This window comes from Littorina saxatilis, linkage group LG3 (genome assembly GCF_037325665.1).
Source record: "Littorina saxatilis isolate snail1 linkage group LG3, US_GU_Lsax_2.0, whole genome shotgun sequence".
NCBI classification, from domain to species: domain Eukaryota; kingdom Metazoa; phylum Mollusca; class Gastropoda; order Littorinimorpha; family Littorinidae; genus Littorina; species Littorina saxatilis.
In genome coordinates, this window is record NC_090247.1 from 67,603,988 (window position 1) to 67,628,015 (window position 24,028).

At 43.1% G+C, this 24,028-nt stretch overlaps 2 protein-coding genes across 2 annotated transcripts; both read left to right on the forward strand.

Moving 5' to 3' along the window:
- Nucleotides 1-1,141: 1,141 nt before the first annotated feature.
- On the forward strand, nucleotides 1,142-4,516 carry LOC138961030 (uncharacterized). The gene is made up of 2 exons (XM_070332632.1): nucleotides 1,142-1,476; nucleotides 2,406-4,516. Exons 1-2 carry the CDS (start codon nucleotides 1,144-1,146, stop codon nucleotides 4,068-4,070), a joined length of 1,998 nt encoding a protein of 665 aa, XP_070188733.1. The 5' UTR covers nucleotides 1,142-1,143; the 3' UTR covers nucleotides 4,071-4,516.
- Nucleotides 4,517-9,335: 4,819 nt separating this feature from the next.
- Nucleotides 9,336-16,774, forward strand: LOC138963053 (uncharacterized). The gene is made up of 2 exons (XM_070335050.1): nucleotides 9,336-9,908; nucleotides 14,706-16,774. The coding sequence occupies exons 1-2, from the start codon at nucleotides 9,575-9,577 to the stop codon at nucleotides 16,037-16,039; spliced, it is 1,668 nt and encodes a 555-aa protein (XP_070191151.1). The 5' UTR covers nucleotides 9,336-9,574; the 3' UTR covers nucleotides 16,040-16,774.
- The last annotated feature ends 7,254 nt before the right edge of the window (nucleotides 16,775-24,028 follow it).

A 24,028-nucleotide genomic window follows, 5' to 3' on the forward strand; every position in this document is an offset into this window, starting at 1 on the left:
TGCGCACTTGGTCTTGTGCTTGCGTGTACACACGGGGGGTGTTCGGACACCGAGGAGAGTCTGCACACAAAGTTGACTCTGAGAAATAAATCTCTCGCCGAACGTGGGGACGAACTCACGCTGACAGCGGCCAACTGGATACAAATCCAGCGCGCTACTGACTGAGCTACATCCCCGCCCTGACTGAGCTACATCCCCGCCCTGACTGGGAGCTACATCCCCGCCCTGACTGAGCTACATCCCCGCCCTGACTGAGCTACATCCCCGCCCTGACTGAGCTACATCCCCGCCCTGACTGAGCTACATCCCCGCCCTGACTGAGCTACATCCCCGCCCCTAGGTGTGACCCTCAATACATTAAAATTGGGGTCCCAGGACCCTCTGTATCATCTAGGTGGAGTGTACAGACGCCTGTGTGGTGCCCTGTATCCCAGTGAGATACCAGCCATCCTGAAGTTAATTCGCTAAACGTAATAATACTGACGTATGAATGTTAGCTGATTAGTAGGGGGGAAGGGGGTGGGGGGTGAGTTGACATTTAGTGGCTCTTTGATTTTGACAGCGTGAGAGCATTTGAAAACGTTTACATGTGTGTATAAAACGCATGCATGGACAACGTTAGCTGATAAAATAGGGAGGCGGTGGGGGGGGGGGGGGGGTGTTTGTTTGCTTAAACGCCCAGCCGACCACGAGGGGCCATATCAGGGCGGTGCTGCTTTGACATATAGTAACGTGCGCCACACACAAGAGAGAAGTCGCAGCACAGGCTTCATGTCTCACCCAGTCACATTATTCTGACACCGGACCAACCAGTCCTAGCACTAACCCCATAATGCCAGACGCCAGGCGGAGCAGCCACTAGATTGCCAATTTAAAGTCTTAGGTATGACCCGGCCGGGGTTCGAACCGGGCCACGACCTCCCGATCACGGGGCGGACGCCTTACCACTAGGCCAACCGTGCCGGTGTGTGTGTGTGTGTGGGGGGGGTTGGCATGCATCATCTCTGGGAACTTCACAGCATAACAGCATATCACTATTTGAACTGGCAACCACCTCAGGAATTAGCTCTGACGCCATCTGTTTTACTTTAGAGTTACTTCCCCTGTTGGGGGTCATGCTCACACGCAACCTCGCAAAACAAAATGGAGAAATCGAAGGAGAAAGACACGCGCAGCTATTTAGAACGACTACTACCAGCCGGGAAGCAGAGGTACAAAGAAAAACTCCTCGATATCCAAGGGAATGACCCGTACGAGATTCCTGCCAAATCTTGGAGCACTGATCCCGAGAACTTTCCCGACATCGAGTCCGTAGGCATATTTTCCTACTTCGTTTTAAATGTGAGTTACTACACCAGTGAACAGTTCAGAGCATACAGAAGTCTTGCTGCATACAAGACGTTCGTGGCCGGTTGGGTGCGAGACATCAAAACGTACAAGCCTGGTGGATGCGAAAACGTTGTGGTTACTGCCAAGGTGAGTTGGATTCAATCTGAAGTAGTAGTTCTTGACGATAAGACAGAAAGTTGGGGGGCGAAAGTTGGGGGGAGTTTATTTTTTTCCACTAACAAATCATGATAGTACATAAAAAAACCCAGAAATGTTGATATAATTAGTTTCCTCTTCTTTTTCTTTGTAGCTTTACGTCCACAGAGGTGTTATTTGTTCTTTCCAATTAATTAGGATGCATTACATAGGTTAACCCACTGAAGTTTGTCATTCAATCAGGGGTAGTTTCAGGGAAGGGGGTGTCCCCATGCCAAACATCTTGGTTATTTTCTTTGTCATGCTGAAATTTATCATTTCTAATTCTAACCTCAGATTCCCCCCACCCCCACCCCCACCCCCACTGAACTTTTACGTGACAATGACATTTAGGGGCAAACCTAATGTTTAATGTCAGGGGTGGATTCAGGGAAGGGGGCGTTGCCATCCCTCAGCAAGTCTGGATTTTTCTTTGTCGTGCAGTCGGGCCTGGGAATAAAAAAAAAGTGGTTAGGATGTAAATTTGCCTTTTGGGGTGTTTTTAATAATTTTTGTATGACACAAAGATGGAAATATTTACACTGATTCCCAGGCTTGCATACTGAAGTTCATGATTTTTAATTGTAACCTTCGAGACAACCCCCCCCCCCCCCCCCCCACAAGTGATGGGGTTGTATTAAGGTGTACAAGCGTTATGGCCTCAATCATCAATTACAGTTCAAGTAAGAAAGGATGGCAGCTTGTTTGTTTTGGGTTTTATGGTTATTTTTATAGTTAGCCGAGCAATTTCTCTTGGAAATTGTTGATGTCTTACCTAAGTGAAATATGGCTGTGTTCGAGTTGCACCAAACTATTATGCGTTGGTGCATTGACTGATGTGTGTACTGCAAAATTCTAACCTGTGTGTAACGTGTTTTCAGGTCCTTCATTCTCAGAAACTGAATGAAGCATCACTGACACCTTGGCTCATCGCATCTGCTGATGGATCAAAAATCGAGAGTGCACACTGCACCTGCATGGCTGGTGTGGGTGAGACGTGTTCCCACGTAGGTGCGCTGGCCTTCGCTCTTGAATCTTTCACCCAGGCTAGAGAAAGGACAACCTGTACTGGTGTTTCAAATTACTGGAAAGTCCCCCAAGGAATCAAGGGTGTGTTACCAACACCTGCATACAACATTGACTTTACATCGGCAAAGTCAAAGAAGACCCGATTGCAGCAGTTCATTGCAGATGATACAGCAGTGCGAACCATAGACCACACTCAGAAAGCTGTCAAACAGACCACACCGCCAACTGCTGAAGAACTTTCGGGTTTATTTCAAAAATTGCAAGCAAACTGTGTGAAACAAAACCTAAAACCACCGAGTTGTGTGAAAGTTAGTCCTGAGTTTTGCAAGATGTATCGCTGTCTTATTCCTGCCAGCCTTCGCACTTTGAGAGATTCGAAGTGTGTAGGGATGGCACTGGGGGAGTTACAGGAGCATTGCAGATCATTGTCCCATCCACTGCTGTCAATCAGTGCTGAAGAAACCGCTGTGCTAGAACGAGCAACCCGGGACCAAGCCAAAAGTGCTGTGTGGTTTGCAGGAAGAGTAGGCAGGATAACTGCATCAAAGTTGTACTCAGCTTGCGCCACTAACCCCACAAAACCAGCAGTCAGTCTCATTAAAAGCATCTGTTATCCTGAGCAGAAGATGTTTAAGACGGAAGCAACAGAATGGGGTTGCCAGAAGGAAGAAAAGGCACTAACCGTCTACATGCAAAAGATAATGGAAAGCCATGAAAACTTCTCCTGCAGTAAAAGTGGTCTACATGTGTCTGTGGAACACCCATTCATTGGAGCGTCTCCTGACTCTGTCGTTTCCTGTGACTGTTGCGAAGGAATGGGCACTGTTGAAGTGAAATGCCCCTTCAAGCACAGGGACCACAAAATCAGTGATGCGGTGGCAGACCCTTCATTTTGCCTAAAACCTGGTGAGACGAGAAAGGACCCGCCCTTCCTGCCAATGAATCACACCTACTATTACCAGCTTCAGTGCCAGATGTTTGTGACCGGTGCAGCATATGGTGACTTCGTTGTGTGGACCACAAAGGATCATTTTGTGCAACGTTTTTCCCCAAATCAAGCTTTCTGGGATGAGGCCACAAGTAAAGCTTGCAAGCTTTTCAAGCTCGCAATTTTACCGGAACTTGTTGGTGGTTGGATTGAATCGTCGTCTGAGAAAGTGACCGCTGTAGACAAAAGCTATCCGTTTGTGTCGTCAGCACATGGAAAGGCATCTGTGTCGTCAGCCCATGGAAAGGCATCTGTGTCGTCAGCACATGGAAAGGCATCTGCAGATCATGTGCAAAAGGCGCCTGGCAAACGTTCACAACTGAAAGAAGTCGTACCAAACCTCGATTCATCAGGTTCTGACACTGGAGATGATGAACTGTTGTATTGCTCTTGCAGAAAACCCGAGTTTGGAAAAATGGTTGGTTGTGACAATGAAAATTGTGAATTCAAATGGTTCCACTACCCGTGTGTTGGACTGACAAGGAAGCCACTTACAAAACAATGGTTTTGTGAAGATTGTATGTTGTAAATATCTTACTGTGAAATCGTGTTGTCAGTCCCAGTCCCACACACATGACACAGGTACTGGAACAATTTGAATGTACAAACTTCTTGTTGTGAACCAGTGTTGTCAATCCCACACATGGGTACTAGAACAATTTGAATGCACAAACTTCTTGCTGTGAACCTGTATATAATATATAGTATACATATATATATATAATTCTTACTGATACTTCTATACTGTTTATTTTACGCATATGTACAATTGATGGTTAAACACATTTTGTTAAGGAGGAGCATGCTTGTGCGTGTGTGCTGTTGTGGGTTTTGTGTGGGGAATGTATGTGAGCGTGTGTGTGACTGAGATTGCAAGCGATGTTTGGAAGGGCGTGTATGGATTGATTGATTGTACTCTGGCCAAAACATGTCCCTAGTGTACTGCACATGGTTGAAATAAAGTCTTATGTCTTATGTGTTGTCAACCCCACACATGGGTAGTGTGGTGGGGGAAACCATTTGAAATTGAATAAAAACAAATCTTGCTGTTAACTTGTGTGCTTCGTTCTGTGGTGCTGATAGTGATATTATATATGTACCCAAATTACATACTTTCTAGAAATATTGGGTTCAGAATAGTCATCAGGAAGAGTAGCAATTTTGTTCTTCAAAATAATTTATGCACAGTCTATAAGTATAACCGTTAAACTTAAAGGAAAGGCACTCGGGTGAATCGAAATCATGTGGTTTATTGCATGAAAACGTTCTATTTGTATCCGTGGATACAAAACCTCTCAATTTACTCGAACTTTACGTTCAAACGGTTAAAGATCATAAATAACTCCTTTAAAAGAATAAAATGTGTCTGTTCTTGCGGACAACTATTCTGAACCCCTAAAAAGTATGTCATGTGATTGCATGTGGCCATTTTCGATCGCCATGTCTTTCTAAAATTTATTATTTTATTACAATGCATTTTCAGTCAATGTGATTTGTCAATGTGAAGCACAAAGTCAAGTGAAAATAATTTTTATTACAAAAAAACCTCATTGGGTACACAGTTTAGCTACAAATTACAATGAATATCAAATAAGTGTCAGTCATATATTGCATCAGACAGTGTGGTGACTTTAAAAAGCAGTAACGTATCACTGAGCATAAACATTCATAAAGCCAACGATCAGAATTCTATCATATTCCTATTCAGATTATGTTGGTACATGTGTACCCGTACATGTATTTCAAATAGTGGTTAATTAAAGGCACAGTTCACCCCAGCTAGCTCTAACGGCGATATCAACGTGTTTGCACATAAATGAAAACGTTCCGCCAGACCGTATGTGAAGCATATGGAAATACAAGTTAAGAATTATAATATTGCAGAGAAATGCGTTTGTTTTCAAAATACTTAAATAAACAAAACAGGAGTTAACCCTTACACTGGTGCAATTCTGTAACTCATGTTACATAGCCACTGGTGAATTAACAGAGAGAAAAATAAAAAAAAACAGTCATATAGGTTTTCGCATCAATGGGAGGTAATCGGAACCGGCCAAACAGACTGAGCCAGTAGCGCGACAATGTCGTGACAACCCGGTGACAGTATACGTAAAGTAGCGCGACATATGTCGCGACAACCAGCCTAAGGGTTAATTTACATGATGCTTTCACACATGTTCACAAGCGCACAGCCTACTGTGACCATTTTGTCAAGGGTTGTCAACTCTTCACCTGCTCTTGCAAACAACAGCTCTATTGGTATAATGCTGTTCAGAATTGTGTATTTTCCAATCAATACCCCAATAACCCTTTCCACGTGAATTCTCAAGTGGGCTAGTTTCCTAGTTAACTCAATTTCATGCGCATGCAACTGAATTTTACCCTTTGTGAATGCGGGTATCCTTACTTCTGCGCCAAACATAGCAACTATTTCATCAATGTCAAATCCTCGATCTGCTAGAACAAGATCATTTGGCAACAGATTACGCAGATAACTATCAAGTTGTGTGACCTTCTTGTCACTGGACCTCCCTCCCCACCCCTTAGATATGAAAGATATGTGACCCTGTGGAGTGATGGAGATGAGATATTTTATGGTATTATTGTGCTTGTAATTTGACCACGTCATAGCACTTGCTTCTGGACTTGATGGTCTCTCGATAAATATTTCAAAACAATCGATGATTGAAACAACCTTGTGCCAAGGATGTTCTAAAAATTGCCATGGCAGACTTGACTTTATACTTTCTTTGTCAGGCCAAAACACCACCGGGCTAAGTCTTGTGTGAAGAACACTGATAGTCTCATGGAAAACTTTTGATGAAGTTGTCCTTGAAACAGAAAACATATATGCTAGATGTATGAGCGGCGTGTTCAAACGAAGGCGAATAAGTGTAAGCCACAAGGATTGAAACGTCGAAAGTGCTCGCCTCTTGTCATTTGGCAGATGTGCTGAAACAAAATTAAAGACGGCGGCAAGTGTCATGTAATTTAGTCCTGTAAAATATTTGACAGTTTCATCATCACCTTCAAGCGATTCTATTGTCACAGTTTTTTTCCGCAGTGTCTCTTTCAGTTCAACATTTTCTTGTGTAAGACGATTTAGTTCGTCTCGCATACTTTTCTCTTCCGCAATAGTAAGATTACTCATTTGTCCCTCAGTTTGACAAAACACACCTCCATGTTCATCTCGATCAGGTGCAGGAGCTGCTAATGATGGACTTTCGGCTCGACCATCATCCGAAGCATAATCCTCCTGAGATTCCTCTAGTGTTGGGGTTTCAGATGGCGTTTGGGACATTCGCTCACGTTGTCGGTCAAAGCGTGTGCTGTTGACAGGCCTGGCTTCCTCATGACCAAGCTTGAGGGTTGGTTTCCAGTCTGGGTCGTTGACAGCATATAAGTAGGAAGGTTTTCCTGAAACAGTAAAAGATAACGCAATTGAAGATGAACATTATTTGTGATTTACAGGTATTAGGCTACATAATTACTAAGCTGCAATTGCAAGATCATGTTGATAATGATTTGCTGTAGATCTATCTGCATTCAGACTGAAAAAATTGCACTTGCTTAGCATTGTTTTTCAGCTGAGCCTGACTAAACCCGATCAAACAACAAATTAAGGTAGCAACTCTGAAATGCCCACTTTGATTCGACCAAGCATCCCCACTCCACTCTCTCCCCCCCCCCCCCCCCCCCCCACCACCAAATCAAAAACACTCATAACGACAATGTAATGAAAATACAATGCTTACCATTAATGAAGTGATCTGAGCAGACGTCCCACCGGACTGCCGAGTCAAACTTGATGTTTTTCAACTTGAGTTGAGCCAGCCACTCTCTTCTTCGTTTCTCCGTCACATCGCGCGTTTGTTGAGTTTTCGCCGTACACACCGTCGGAATTCGGTGGAAACTCTTCCCAGTACCATCGCATGATCGATTCGAACATCCCCTTACACAACAACTCCGCACCATACTTCTGTTTTCAACAGTATTCAAGCTTCGATCCTCGCACCCAAACACACCGTTTAGAAGAGCAATGGCGTTCGTCACCCCCAGGAAGGAAAGATAACTCTGTTCTTGAGACGTGACGTCATCGCGTCAGAGCTAATAGTAACGCTGCCAAAGAGTTATTGGGATGTGAAAAGTTCCACTCGGCCTAATCCTTTCGAAGCTCTTCTATCCTTGGCACAAAGGGTCAAAAATCCAAAAAATAAGCCCTTAAAAAAATATGCCCATATTTTTGAAAATATGCCCATATTTTTGAAAATAAGCCCATATTTTTGAAAATAAGCCCTTATTTCTATAAATAAGGCCTTATTTTAGAAATAAGGCCTTAAATATTTACAGCCATAAGGAAATAAGGGCATAATGAAATAAGGCCTTATTTCTGTTAAGGCCTTACGGAAATAAGGCCTTATTTCTGTTATGACCTTAAAAAAATAAGCCCTTAAAAAAATATGCCCATAAAAAAATAAGCCCTTAAATAAAATATGCCCATATTTTTCTGCGCATCGCTACTGCGCATCCGGAGCTAGAGCAAGATCAAGATGTTACACTGATATAAATCAAACAGTCATTTCATGTAAACAATGCTTATCTTGAGCGAACATACACCTCATCGGAAACCCCAATTCTCTCGCAATTTGCAATTTCAGCACAAGTTCTTCTCAAAAATTCATCACGATCTCTGAACCCCCCATTCGCCATGTTTGTTATGAGATCTCTGCGCATGAGCGGCGCAGCCGAATTCTATTCAGCTTCATGATTGGTCAAAAAAATAAGGCCTTATTTTTTTATGCCCATATTTTTTTATGCCCATATTTTTTTATGCCCTTATTTTTTTATGCCCTTATTTTTATTAAGGCCTTACAGAAATAAGGCCTTATTTCTCGTAAGGCCTTATTTTCTAATAAGGGCTTATTTTTTTATGCCCATATTTTTTTAAGGGTTTAAAGATTTAAGGCCTTAATAATGGAAAATAAGGCCTTATTTTAGAAATAAGGGCTTATTTTCAAAAATATGGGCATATTTTCAAAAATAAGGCCTTATTTTTTTAAGGGCTTATTTTTTGGATTTTTGACCCTTTGTGCCAAGGATACTCTTCCTCCTATTCTCTCTTCTTTGCTTCCACTGAAAAGCGACGGCTGGCAAAATACCCTTTTTCTCTTCGAGCCCTCACCACCCAGCCCCCTCCCCCCCCCCCCCCCCCCCCCCCCGCTGCCTACCCCCCCCCCCCCACCCTCCTGCTTTCCAGTAGTTGACATTGAAAAGTCCAAGCTTTATTCTCATCATTCTCCCACGGCATAATAATTTATGAAAGGCTTATTGAATCGAAAACCAGTTTGGGCCGGAACTTTATCTTTTCAAGTGTTTAACCTGTCCGGGCACTTTAGAGGTCTTGACTTGTATTGCGATTTAATTTCCATGTGCGTGCGCACTCTGCTCTCTGGCTCTGTTTACAATCGCATTCAATTTCGGAATGTGCCGCGTGATAATTTTCTCAGCGGGAGACTTCAAGGTAAAAACCGCAAAATCTGAATCGCAAGACGAGAATAGCACTTTTTGCATCGCTTTTCCCTATGTTCATTCGCTTTACGACTTGTCCTCAGTCCTCGGCCCTAAACCTGTTTCGTGTTCACTGATACGTGTGCGTAACCTATTTGCATCTCATTATGACAACAAGCGCTCTGATTGGACGGGGCCCATATCAGGGGCGTGGAATCTATTTTTACGTGTTGGCTCACCCATTCTCTACTATCCAGCAATATCCGGGCCTAGTATGCTACGCTCTACACGTGGAAGTGAGCCCACGTCACTCGCTCAACGTTCCCGCTGCTGCATATTCGCTGCGAGCACCTGTCGGCTGGCTCGTCTCGCATTCCTATCTGTTGTGGAGCAGCCACTTTTTTCCGTGTGATGACACTGCAGCGTGGATAAAAACTGATACGCTTTTCCTCGTGCTACACTATTCGCTCGTCTGCCACTTTGAAGACCTCTCAGTGACATTTTCTTGAAACGAATTCGAAAAAAATGATGATATTTGATTGTGAAGAAATGTCGTCTGCGACAAGTACCCCCCAAAAAGACAGCGGTTCTTGCCCTTGTGGAGAAATGACTTCGTGTTCTACACTGAAGGACTTATCAACAGGATTCTCTTTCCGTTCATCTTCAGGAGATTCTGTGTGTGAAAAAGCAGACGATGTCTTTGACTCCGAAGCGGACGTGAAGTGTGCTGATAGCATCCAGTCTGGAACCGTTCTGCTACACGACCATTCCTATACCATGTGGCAACCGCGGAAAGTGTCGTCTGCATCTTCAGACAGTTCTACTGGTGACTTGGATGAATCTTTGCAAAATCTCTTTGGTAAGCATCGTTTTTCAACAACAAAATTTTAAAAAACAATGTGCAATGACAAAATGCAGTAATTCATGGGTAATAATGATGTCGGCTTTAACACCCTTCAAAATAAATATGTGCGGAAGACTAAAAACCGGGTAATAAAATGCGTGTAAAAAGTTTTATTCAAGTTGATGGATAGTCATCTGATACGGACACGCCCATTCGGTACCATCCCTTACAAGTCTGATATCATTTGAAAAATTAACAGTTGTTTGCTTGACATCGTATACAATATCCCCGCTGACTGCACAAACCCACATCACGTTGAGCGTACAAGGTTGATCAATATCTGTCAAACCAGTTACTCCATGATTGTATCGACTTTTTTCAACCATTCTATAGAACAACACGGAGTTCCAGATGAAAAGTTTGCAAACGTATCGTTTATTTACGCGTCGTGCCGTATCAGAAAATCAGGTGTCAACAGTATCAATTGATTAAGCTCTGTACAGCAGCATAATAAAAACTTCGTATACATATGGAACTCCTTGGACAAGAATGTGGTAGAAGCGCCGACAATGAACAGTTTCAAGAATCGCTTGGACAATGCACTGAAAGATTAAATATGTATAGCCCAAATGTCAGTATGCCTCTCACTACACCAGCCAAGAAAAAGTTGATAGAATAGGCCACGGTCAAAAGATCGTGTAGGTTACCTAGCCCAAAAGTTAGGCTAGGATAGCAACTGATTCAAAAGATCAGACAAAGGCTTAACAGCCTAAGTACCAGTCTGATAACATAACATAACATAACATAACATAACATAACATAACATACATGTATCAGATCATTGTTGTGTATCAGATCATTGTTTGAGGATATCACCCAACGTAACAGGCAAGAACATTGCTTTTGTATAAAAGAGTCTATACTCGCAGTACGGTTTGCGGATGTGAGCGTGCGTACGCGACTTGAATATATCTCTTTTTGTCTGGTCTATGTTTCTCTCTCTCTCTCTCTCTCTCTCTCTCTCTCTCTCTCTCTCTCTCTCTCTCTCTCTCTCTCTCTCTCTCTCTCTCTCTCTCTCTCTCTCTCTCTCTCTCTCTCTCTCTCTCTCTCTCTCTCTCTCTCTCATGCAAACAAACACAAAACACACACACACACTTCCCTTCTGTCAATTACCTGAAAACAGTGAAGTGTACCTAGCACACTATAAATATCCACTCAGTGACGGCTAGGAGAGACCAGCAAATATTGACCTTGAACAAACCCGCCCTAGTATACAGTGCTATTCATCATACTCTGCTCCCAGCCCGTCAGACAAGTTTTACAGTGTAGTACTAAAAGCATAGCACTTGTGTCACCATTACGCTGGCTGTATACATGAGTGCTCCGAACATTTCAAAACACTACGTCTCAATGATTATTTCCACATCGACATTTTTGGCTTTGGTAATAACAGCATGCAGGTACTCAAGGGGCGTGGCCGTTAATTGAGAGGGAAAGATAATTATTTTATATTACTTGTACTTCTTTAAGTGTTGGATGTCTCAAAGTTAAAACTGTCTGTTTAAATATATGGGGAAGTGAGTCTGAAAGTTTTCTCTCTTTTTTGTCTTTTTTTTTTGGGGGGGGGGGGGTGGTGTGTTTTTGTTGTTGTTTTTAAGTGGGTTTTACACTCTCAATCCATTTCTGCAAAATTATTGTTCCTGTCTGTAAAATCTTTCTTTTTTATTCTTTTTTTGTGTGGTGTGTTTTTGTTGTTGTTTTTAAATGGGTTTTACACTCTCAATCCATTTCTGCAAAATTATTGTTCCTGTCTGTAAAATCGAATAAAGTGACGAGTATGAAAAATCTCGGTAAAAATTGTTGTAGAGTCTGCTTTCCGAAACGTAACTGTTGAAGAACAGTATAGGAAAGAAACACTTTATGGTGGTAGACAGATAAAAAAGAGCGACAGAAACAGAGCGAAAGACAGACAGACAGACAGACAGACAGACAATGCATGAGCATCAAGTGTACATGTGAATTATGTGTACCAGGCTTCGCTCGAACAAGAGATCGTAGTTCTATTGTTGACTCAACGCAGTTCTTCAGTATAGTTGTTCATGCAGTGTATGCCGCATTTTGTTTCTCATCCGATGCATAAAACGTGTACAGCAAAAACTAAGTTTCTGCAAGTCGGGATCCGCAAAGAATCGATAAACATGTACGCTTCATCCCCAACGTTCGGCTTTTCTGCGCGTCAGTCGGCGCCTTTGACGGAAAAGCAAATACAGTATAAAAGAAATATATAAAGGGGAACTTCCAGTGAACAATTCAGGCCAATGTTTACAAAATGAAGAAAATCTGTCTGGAAAAACACTGAAAGAAAATGAAAGAGTAGCGGACCTGATAGCGGTAAGATTCTGCGGTAAACATTCTAGTGCCACCATCCCCTCGATTATCTTTCAACGCACCTGTTCTTCTTACTTTTGTGTGGAATCTAGGCATATGTTCCCAGAAAGGTACAAGACAACTTTTAAGATGCCTAAACCGCTTTACACTTTTACAATTAAATATCACTGAGGAAAGAACGGACGCACTAACACACACACACACACACACACACACACAATCACACACACTTTCCCTCTGTCAGTTGGTCTGTCTCTGTCTGTCACAAACACACACATACACACACACACACACACACACAGAAGAATAGAATAATATTTTTAATAGAGCTTTGTTTTGATGCCTTCATGGTTCGTTTAGCAAGACGCTTCAGATAACGATCAGAAAAACCCAACACGGTTCAGTGAAGCGTATCGCGAAGACAGTCCACGCCCTGTGGGCATAAAACCGTGACATTCCGTACCGACCAGTGCGTGTTATCGAGGATGTTTTCCCATGCTGTGACGTAAAAAGGGGATTTCATGCAGTTTCTCTTTTGACACTTTAAAAACAGGTCATGAAACTTCAGAAGTGCAGGCACGTCATTAAAAAGCACATTGTCTCTGTTGTTTATGACTCTATAAAATAGTTCTTGAATTATTTAAAAACTGTGAAAGCCTTTAGCGTTTCAGTTTCATTGCCTTGTTTTTATTGTGACTCATTGAAGCCACACAGATGTGGTGTGTGTGTGTGTGGTTTGTTTTTTAATGTTTACAACCTCAATTTGAACCGCCCTGATATGGCCCTTCGTGGTCGGCTGGGCGTTAAGCAAACAAACAAACCTCAATTTGACGCCCGTAGCCGAGAGCGGGATTTGGAGTGCCGAGTGGAGGTGTAGATTGGGTGTGATGAAAATTCAGTGAACTGGGATAAGTGAATTGGAGAGAGGGAAAGATGTTAGTCAGTTTGAGCTTCTTTATTCCTTGTTGGTTGTTGAGCCTCAGTGTGTGTGTGTGTGTGCTTGCTCTTCGCATTTGAAAACACCAATGACAATAGTGTCGGATGACAGCGCAAACACAACAAAACGCTCCTTCACCCGTGACGGTGAATGTCGACACGCATCACTGAACTGAGCCAACTTTTTCACCTCTCGCCTTTTTCCCAGTGTGGGAACACCCTCTTCAAGGCTTTCACGCGAGAGAGAAAAGAATTGTGATAAAGAAAGAAAAAAATTGAAAGGAAAAAGAAGCTTCTACATCGTGAGAGCAAAGCAGTATCTCTATAACTTTCTATGAGGCTTGTGTCATATAATAACAACCAGAATAAATTGAAGATTTCGTGAGAGAGAAAGGACATGAAACGACAATAAAAACGAAGGTATGAACTCATCGCGAAAGCCGAGCAAGCTCTCAGCCAAGTTCTATGGGTACGATATTTGTGTAATTCAATTCAACAATCAGAATATATTGAAGATTTCGTGAGAAAAAGAAAAAACAAGAAATCAAAATACTGTAATAAAAGGGATTATAAAAGAACTTCCTCATCGCGAAAGCCGAGCAAGCTCTCAGCCAAGTTCTATGGGTACGATATTTGTGTAATTCAATTCAACAATCAGAATATATTGAAGATTTCGTGAAAAAAAGAAAAAACAAGAAATCAAAATACTGTAATAAAAGGGATTATAAAAGAACTTCCTCATCGTGAAAGCCAAGCAAGCTCTCAATCAATTTTTATGGGTAGGATATGTGTGTAACACAACAATAAGAATATATTGGACGAATTCGTGTCAGAGAGAAAACAAGAAATGAGAATACTGTAATAATACTGTAAAAAGGGATTATAAAAGAAGTTCCTCATCCGTGAGAGCCGAGAAAGCTCTCAATCAATTTCTCAGTATGGGCACGACATGAGTGTAATGTCACAGACGGCACACGTAGGCCCGATGTAGAAAGCAGGATTGTCTATGTTTTCACCGTAACTCGATCAACCTTCTGTTGTTATCCGCGTTCTCATGTGACGCACTGGTTGTTTAGCTTCATTTTTTTGGTTGTTTTTTCTCGTCCGTGTTTCACGAGTTCCGGAATGACTGTGTGAATAGTTTTCACAGACAGGCGTTGCAAAGCGGCAGGGGTTGCAAATAATGACTGCGGGGAAGGAAAATAGGAGCGGGCTTATTGTTCTTGCTTATTCACGCACGCACACACACATACACACACACGCACGCACACGCACACACACACAGGGACCTCAGTTGCTACCGTGTACACCTGTTATCTGTATGTCCGGCTGTAACTGTGTGGTGTCGCTTATTATAATGATTTGTAGCGTCAAACCTTTGACAATGTTTGATGAAAACTCAACACTATTCATTGGCAATTGAAAAACTCTTTTTCAAAACTGTAAACTGTTTTTTTAACCAAGATTTCCCTTGCTCTGTGTTTGCAGACACGTGCGAGATTGACCGCGAATTCCTCGCCGAAGCCAAGCCAGCCTTCAGACAATTCCTGGATGACGTTCTCGACAGCATCGACGTCCCGGCCACAAACAATCCCTTCTTCTTTGACCTGGACGACTCATGTTGCCGTGTGCCCACCCGGTCCGCCAGTCTGTCTCTCGCCGGACCCCCCTCCTCTCCCTGCCTCTTCACCTCGGCTGGCTCCACCGATACCATGCTAAGCACGAGCGTGGTCGGGCTCCGCGTCAAGGATACTACTGTGTCGACGTCATCACTCTTGACGTCACCTATGACGTCATCATCATCAACATCATCACCGTTCGGTCTCCCGCTGCCGCTCTTCTCTTCGTCATCGCCACTGTCCTCGTGTTCATCCGCGCCATCTCCTTTTGCTGCTTCTTCTTCTTCGAGTTTTTCTGACTTCCCAGCTCCGTCCGAGTCTGATAGCTCTGCCTTGGACAGTAAGCTGAAAGATGTGATCGAGTTTCTCTTTAACGATAACTCCTGCAAAGATTCCGTGAAAGAGTCCGAAGTGACGTCATTTTTGAAAGAGATGGATGACGTCACGTGCTGCGGTGGCCAGAAGGCGCAGCAGCAGCCTACGTCGTATTCGGACAGTGACGATTTTGTATGGCCTGTCACCGTATCACACCGCATCCAGAACGGAGTGTGTGTTAGCTGCTCAGTCCCACAGAAACAATCCGAGAAAAACAGCGAGGGATTGCTTCGACTCAACGCGTGTGATGCATTGCCTCACACAAGCAACAACACTATCATTGTCTCGTCTGCCACAGCCGCGCCTGCCCCTGCAGCGACACAACTGACGCAGTCACAACAGCATCACTATCATCATCATCATCATCATCCATCATCATCATCATCATCATCGACAACGACAGCAACATCGACATACACGCCCATTCTTTCCACTGGGCGCTCCTTGGGGAAGCGAAAGCTGAGCGACAGCGAGGAGAGTTGTGACAGGGAGAGCGAGCGCTGCGACAAACGAGCCAGGCTTGAGCCGTGCCTTGACACAGACACTGACGACACTCTCTCACGGGTGGACCTTCCTGCTACTTCTCTTACAACTACCTCACCGAACTCTTGTTGTGTTCTTGTTGACTCGAACGCCGACCTTGGCGTAGAATCCGCAAACAACCTGCCGTTGTCGCTGGACTTGTCAGAAGATGCTGTTGTTTTGAAGGACGATGATAAGGTTTCTGAAAAGCGACCCGAAGGAGTGTTGGACTATCTGTCTTTCGTCCGCAACACAAAACTACCTCTCTCTCCCATCCATCTCCACCACTTCGGCCGCCATGGCTGATACATTCAAAAAAGAAAAACGAGTTGTTTTGGTCAGTTAACCCCCCCCCCCCCCCCCCCCCCCGTTCCATCCCCAAACCCCTCTCCAAACCCTTTCAATCCCCCCACCGCCTCAACGCTCCCACACACACAATTCTTTTTCCCTCATTTTCTTCAACATTCCCTGTCACTATTTTGCTCAATTTTGTGCTATTGTGTTCAGTTTGTAACATTGTTGTGTCCATGCTTTTTTTTTTTTTTTTTTTTTTTTTTGACCTCAGTTGTATGCAGGATGTTTCAACCCATGTTTTTTGCCCGGGGAGCATCCTTCTTCCTTGGTCTTTTTCTGTATAACATAATCAACTTTATATTATACAAACCATAAACTTCTGTCTAATGTTTAACTCTAAAGAGAGTTGTTGTGTCCATGCTAGTTTGACAACATTGTCTACGACTAGAGGCGCCGAATTCAAGCCAATCTGTGATTTATATTTTTGTTCGTGTTCAAATGGAGAAGTGAACTTTTCTCGTTTTCATGTGAGAACTCTATGGATAATTCGTGTGGTGCTAAACGTGTGTTGACATTTGAGTTGTGGTAATTCGTGAAACTGGAGAACTCGTTCTTTCAAAGTTGTGACAAAGTTTTCTATGTTTTGCAACGAAGTTTCAGGTGTAATTACGCTTTCACTTTTGAGTGTTATGTTGTTACTTGTTTGTTTGACAACGACTGGAAAGAGAATATATTACCTCTGCGTTACATACTTTGTTCTTTGTTTTTACTTTATGTTTTAGTATTGTTTTGTTAACACGTTGTTTTGTCCTGCTGTGTTTCGTTTGTCGAAATGGATGTTTCGCACGCACGCATGCACACACACACACACACACACACACACACACACACACACACACACACACACACACACACGAGCAGAGTCGCACACACACGCACACGCATAAACAGACACCGTAACACACACACACGCACACACACACGCACACACACACACGCATAAACAGACACACACACGCACGCACACAGTCTCAAAAAGACGTTACACACACCCGAGACACTGTAACACACACGCACATACACACACAAACTCGTTCAAGCACTTAAACCAACCTAGCCTTGCTGCTGAAAGATAGACACACGCACACACACACACACGCGCGTGCACGTACACACACCAACACACTCGTTAAAGCATTGGTACCCAGCCTTGCATACATCTGCTGAGAGAGAGGGACACACACGTACACACACACACACACACACACACACACACACACACACACACACACACACACACACACACACACACACACACCTTCACTACACCGACAAACAGAAATACGAAGCCACCTGTAGGTGATGCAACAACGCCATAAAGATTATACACCGACAATATAGGCGAGTCACACAAAGTCCAGAACACAATGAAAGCACTTTGCACCCGGCTGCCACCCGATAACTCATTAATAGCAGGGGCGGGTGCGACAGGCCACCCCATTATCAACACAATGAGAAGCCAATTTTGTAAAGGGTTGTGTATGCTGCGCTCTCTCCGGTATTATTCAGACTCGCTAATAGACTGCTCTACCTGTTGACAGCAGCTATTTAACTATTCTGTAACTGCGGATCGGCGTGGTGATGGGTTTTGATGTTCCTAGTTCCTGCCTATATAGCATATTGTTAAATAATGCGCCTGGATGCGTTTACTTGCAAATACATGTAGCTTGCATTATATAATGTAAAAGTGCTTCTTAGTGCTTCTGGTCATTCACACACACACGCACGCATACACACACACACACACACACACACACACATACACACGCACGCACGCATACACACAAACACGCGCGCATACACACACACGTATGCATACACACGCACACGCACGCATACACACACACACACGCACGCACGCACACACACGCATACACACACATACACACACTCATACACACAAACACGCACGCATACACACACACACGTATGCTTACACACGCACACACACGCATACACACACACACACACACACGCGCACGCACGCACACACGCACGCAAGTACACACACACACACACACACACACACACAACCACACACACACATACACACATAACATGAATATGATCATTATTTTTTGTATATAAATTATTCTTTAATACTGAAAGTTCAGAATTCCCCCAGTGCTTGACACTCGCCTGCTGAGCAGCAAAATGTAGTTTATAATATATTAAAAAAAATATAAAATATTGAAACAAAAAACAAATTAATTCAATCATCAAATGGCCGAATTAGTTCACTTTCTTTCTTTATTTTTGTCATGCTTTCTTTTCTTTAACCATCACTGATTTTGAAAGAGGATTCCCAAAAGCGAAAAGAAAGTTTTTTAAAATTTTGATTATCAATTCAATTCAGTAAGCTAACCGTTTAATTGAAGTAATTTCAAAAGTCACTCTCAGTCGACACAGGAAACCATAAGACATTTATCATCTTGCATCGTACATTGAACTAAACTTGTACATTCAAACCAGTGCTGTTGCAACTACCAATCAATAACGACTACCTCTCAATAACGACTACCTCTCAATAACGACCACCCCTCAATAACCACAACCTCTCAATAACGGCTACCCCGAACGATCCCGACGGGGTGTTGTTCATAATTCACCTTTCCACGGTGACAACCTGCCTTTAACGACCACTTTGGGACGGTCCCCTGGGTAGTCGTTACAGACAGGTTCGACTGTGTCTAGTTTTAAACGTGTTCAGAACCAGATCAGTTTTTTGGGCATTTTATCGCCCACACGCCCACAGACACCCGATAGTGCGTCTTAAGCAGGTGTAGATACCCTTCATCTGAACCAGACACGTATTACATTGCATAGTTTCCACATGATTAGTCTGTATTGTAGTATAATGTATGATATCCGCCACATCACGTGTTGAGGGTAACACATTTTATCCTACATACGTGAGAGAGAGACACACGTGAGATAATAATCGTTCAAATCACACGTGTGTATATGTAAATGAGGTCATGTCAAGCAAGTCTGGCAGGGACCTGTTTTTCCACTGCTTATGATGCCAAAGTCACCGAGACAAACGTCATTATAGAAAAAAAACAATTGCGCTCGCTAATTACCCTCGATGAATTTTTAAAACTAACACGTCACGCCACACTTTCCAGAGTGACGTTTCTTTGCTTTGACGTAGTAGATTGCACGAGGCTTTAGAAGAGATCGAGGTTCCAAAACAAGCGTCTTCAATTTAGCTGCCTCGACTGCAGGACATTTTCAGTAAAATACACGTAAGTACAGTATGTAGGATAAACAGAATACTACATGGCTTGCTGTGTCGTACCAGATTTACACTCGTTGCTTTTTCAAATAGTGAACAGCTCACTTTCGCTCGCAGTTCAATATTTAAAAAGAAATCTCGTGTAAATATGGTACGACACAGCAAGCCATGTAGTATTCTCTATATAATACCCGGATTCTTCTTCTTCTTCTGCGTTCGGATGATTTTGGACATCTTGTTATGACGTGTCCGCTGCAAAATCAGTCGAGGATTGAATGTCTGATATCGTATCCGAGTCACTGATATCATGCAGTATCGTAATGTTGTGAAAGTGCATTGGAGTCTTCAGCAGAGCAGTTACAGTATCCGACCTTCCTTATTACGTGCCGATCTTTGCAGAGGGACTCCAATCGATTTTTTCCCCCACCAATTCTGACAAGCAGAATACTGTAAGATGGTTTGGTGGCTTGTTGACAGACACGGGTTTTGTTTGGTCCGACGGGAGCATATCATCTTCTATTTCATCTTTATCGACCAAGGCCAAAAACTCGTGAAAATGATGACAATGAATGTTGAATAAGGTGAACAAGAGGTGCCACTCTCATATGACAAATCACCTTACTACAACCATGTGCAGTACACACACACACACACACACATACACACGCGCGCGCGCGCACGCACGCGCACGCGCAAACACACTGACACGCACCCATACGCGAACGCACGCACGAAGACGCATAATATGTCAGACTTTTGTGGATAGTAAAGTCACAAATGATAAAGTGTTCGCCAGAAAGCTTTCGGCCCTTTACAGGATCGTCCAATGCGTTGTCGCCCATTTTGGCGCGGCTGAATTGATCGAATTCATTGGTGACTACGCAGATAGCTTTATAAGTGGGAAGATATTCAACAACTTGAACAAGGGAAGGTCTTTCGTTCCCTTCAGGGCTTTTTATTTTTTATTTTTTATCTTCTTTCTTTCTTTTTCGGGGGCCCTTAGGGGGAAAGGAAAGGATGAAAAACAAAGTGTCAAATACTGCTGAATACAACATGCGTTGTTTACATCCTCGCGACAAAATGGATGAAGACAGGCCTGCCTGTGTTTCCTAGCTATAGCAGCTCATTACTGCGTGGTTGGAACCAGCCAGAAACTGCATGTCTGCCTGTGCATGCACGGGGAAGTGCTTGCCTACTACGCAGTGATGCAAGAACGATATAGCTGTAAGGGTGTTGTGTTTTGGCCCTCACTCCCTCCACCCATCCGTTTCGCAATCCCCCACTACCCCCACCCCACCTTCATTCTTTTTATTTTCCCTTTTCACAATGTGCTGTAGGTTTTGGTTTCCACCCAACCGCCTCAACATCCCACACCAGCCCACGTACACCCATCCCCTCTCGTTGATTTTTTCTTGTTTTCTTGTTGTTCATGTTTCGTCCCCCACTCCCCCCTTCCCTGCCCCTTCTTGGCATGCCTTTAACCACCCTCATCTATTATTGCGCTATCCCCTTTCGGTTTATTTTGCTTTTCTTCCTTTCTTATTTTTTCCCTCCCAGTGTTCTGATAATTATATTGTCAAGGTTGGCATTCACCCTGCCGCTGCTTTAACCTCATATCACACAAAACCCTTGCACGTGGGATATTGTAAATGGGTATACATTACAGGCCTATAAAATTATGTATAATTATAACCCGATACTTTTCAATAGCGTCTGAGTTGATGTGACTCGACTATTCTTGTTTTCGTTTTCAGCGCATTAAAGCACTCTGCTCTGTCCGGCTGGCTGGCTAACTCAGTGGCTGTCTGGCTGTCCGTCATTATCTGTCTCTGTCTCTGTCTGTCTGTCTGTCTGTCTGTCTGTCTGTCTCTCTCTCTCTCTCTCTCTCTCTCTCTCTCTCTCTCTCTCTCTCTCTTTCATTTTCTTTTTCGTTCTCTCTCACTCTCATTTTTCCCCTGTCTGTCCATCTGTCTGTCCGTATGTCTGTCTGTCTGTCCTCCTGTTTCTGTCTTTGTGTCTGCCTGTCTGTCTGTCTCTCTGTCTCTCTGTCTCTCTGTCTCTCTCTCTCTCTCTCTCTCTCTCTCTCTCTCTCTCTCTCTCTCTCTCTCTCTCTCTGAGTGCCTCTGTTAACGACAAGCATATCAAATGATATATTGCATGCCAACACATATGCACGACAAGAATAAAATAAATCGCACTGCACGTGAAGCAGAACTGCGTTTATCATTGTGTTATACACTCATGTACCTTGTTGTTCTGGGGAATGCGGCTTGCAAACATGTTTTGTTGGTAGTTCCACTCAGTGGTGGAGGCTATGCGTAGCGCACGCGTATATAGAAGCAGACATGTGCATTACGGGATGTACGCGTCACACGCACGCACGCACACACGCACGCACGTGCACACACTTACACACACACACACACACACACACACACACACACACACACGCACGCGCATACACGCACGCAAGCACATAAACATACACACACAAACACACACATACACACACACACGCACACACAAACACACAAACAAACAAACACACAAACACACAAACACACAAACACACACACACACAAACACACAAACAAACAAACACACACACACACACACACACCTTTCTCGTCAAGTTGTCACTTCGACACCGTGGACAATAATCAGAAAATATCAAATGAAGGTACACGTCACGTCTTTTTATTTATCCAACCCTTTTTATCTTTTTGTGAGTGCATTGTTGGCTCACGTAAGTGTAGCCTATGCGATGGTAAACTTTGTCTGTCTGTGCGTGCGTGCGTGCGTGCGTATGTATGTGTGTATGTCTGTGGTAGAAACTTTAACATTTTTGGCTAAACACCGAAATACTCATTTCACGTGGTTAATTTTCAAGCACCATCTTCAAATTATTGAAGCAATGATCAACATTGTGTCGGCATGTGTGTAGTTAAAGCGTGTATCCAAAGAAAACGGGTGGTGGGGGGTTTTGAAGGGGTACAAGCAGTTGACTGATTTGTGTCGTGTTTGGCATGGAGACGGCAGGTCAGGTGTCAAGATCAGGTCAGGGGTCGCGCGAAGGATTGTGGTCCAGTTCTCACCTCGCCGATTCGCCGGGGAAGACGATTTCATGTTGTTCGGTTTCTAAGCTCCAGAAAAGTAAATAAAGAAGATACCAAAGGGAGATTTCCTACAATTTGATCTGCACAGCGTGTTTCCAATGTCCACGCGAGGAAGAGCTGTCGAAAGCGCGGCAGTCAGTGTCGATCTTGCAGCCGTATCCCGGTAAGTTCAGAGACAGACTGTCTAGTGTCTCCCACTCTGATAACGTGTCACCTACTGTTAATCCGTTTTGTTTTAATTTCTTTTTATTTCAGCAGACACGGCTGTCAAACACAGTGCTAGGCAGTCACCTCTAGTGAAATGAGTTGATCTAGTCTTAAGTACTTTGCAACAACTTCCTTGAACGTGAAAGACAGTTTTTGAATGCTAGATCTGTATCGCGTTTCATTCCAGACTCGATCCTCTCTTTGATTGTAGATCTACTGTTTGCTGTTTACGCACTATCATATGATTCGCTATGTAACGTTTGGTAAGCTTACCTTGCAACAGCTTTCTTGTCTTTGTTGGCATTTCTGGCTGTGTTGACCGTCAGAATTATTTTAAGAACCAGGCGAGTTGATATGATGCGTTAGTTTTAACTGTGTGTGTGTGTGTGTGTGTGTGTGTGTGTGTGTGTGTGTGTGTGTGTGTGTGTGTGTGTTTGTGTGTGTGTGTGTGTTACGGAGTGAGTGAGTTTGTGTTATGTTACTGTTTGTTGATTTCTTACGGGAGCCTTGAAGGCTTCGCCTCTTGTTTTGCTTTGTTTTGCTTTGCTTTGCATTGCTTAAGTGCTGTTTTGCTTTGCATTGTATTGTATTGTATCGTATTGTATTGTATTGTATTGATTTGTTTTGTTTTGCTTTTGTTTTGTTTGCTGTGTGTCTGTGTGTGCGGCGTGCGTTCGTGTGTGTCTTTGCTTGGTTTAAGCGTGTTTTTATTAATTTCTTGTATACATGTAATATACAGTAACAACATTAAGAACGTTAACAAGCAGACTGCTTATGGACACGTTCTAAAACTGATAATCAATACACATTCTGATAACAAGACATGGCGAACAAGTGATAACTTCAACCCTTTTCTTTCAAAATATTTCATATTTTATACAAAAACTATTTCAAGAGGGCGTCGTCTGTGGTAAGGATGTACATCGGAAACCAAGACCGGCAGTTTGGAATATAAATATGCTGGGGTTAAACGATTTACAATTTTATAATACAGCAAGAGTTTATGACGACGTCGCCTTTCTTTCAGGGGCACAAAACCCGATTCATTATACAATTTTTGGTGGCTTGTACCACGAACTGCACCTACAATAATTCGGATAGCATCGAGATGCAAGGTCTCCAAATCGTCTGCTAAACACTTCGTACAGTTATCCCAAATAACGTCCGCGTAATCAAACAATGGTAATATAAAGGATTTGTATATAACTTCAAGCGATTTTCTGTTTAGACGATACTTGAATAAACCAAAACACGCAATTGACTTTCTACACTTAGCAATGAGACTTTTTATGTGGGAATCCCATTTACAATTACCTTGTAGGATGACGCCAAGGTGCTTGTGATTTTCAACATCAATCAAAAGTGCATCTTTAAAATACA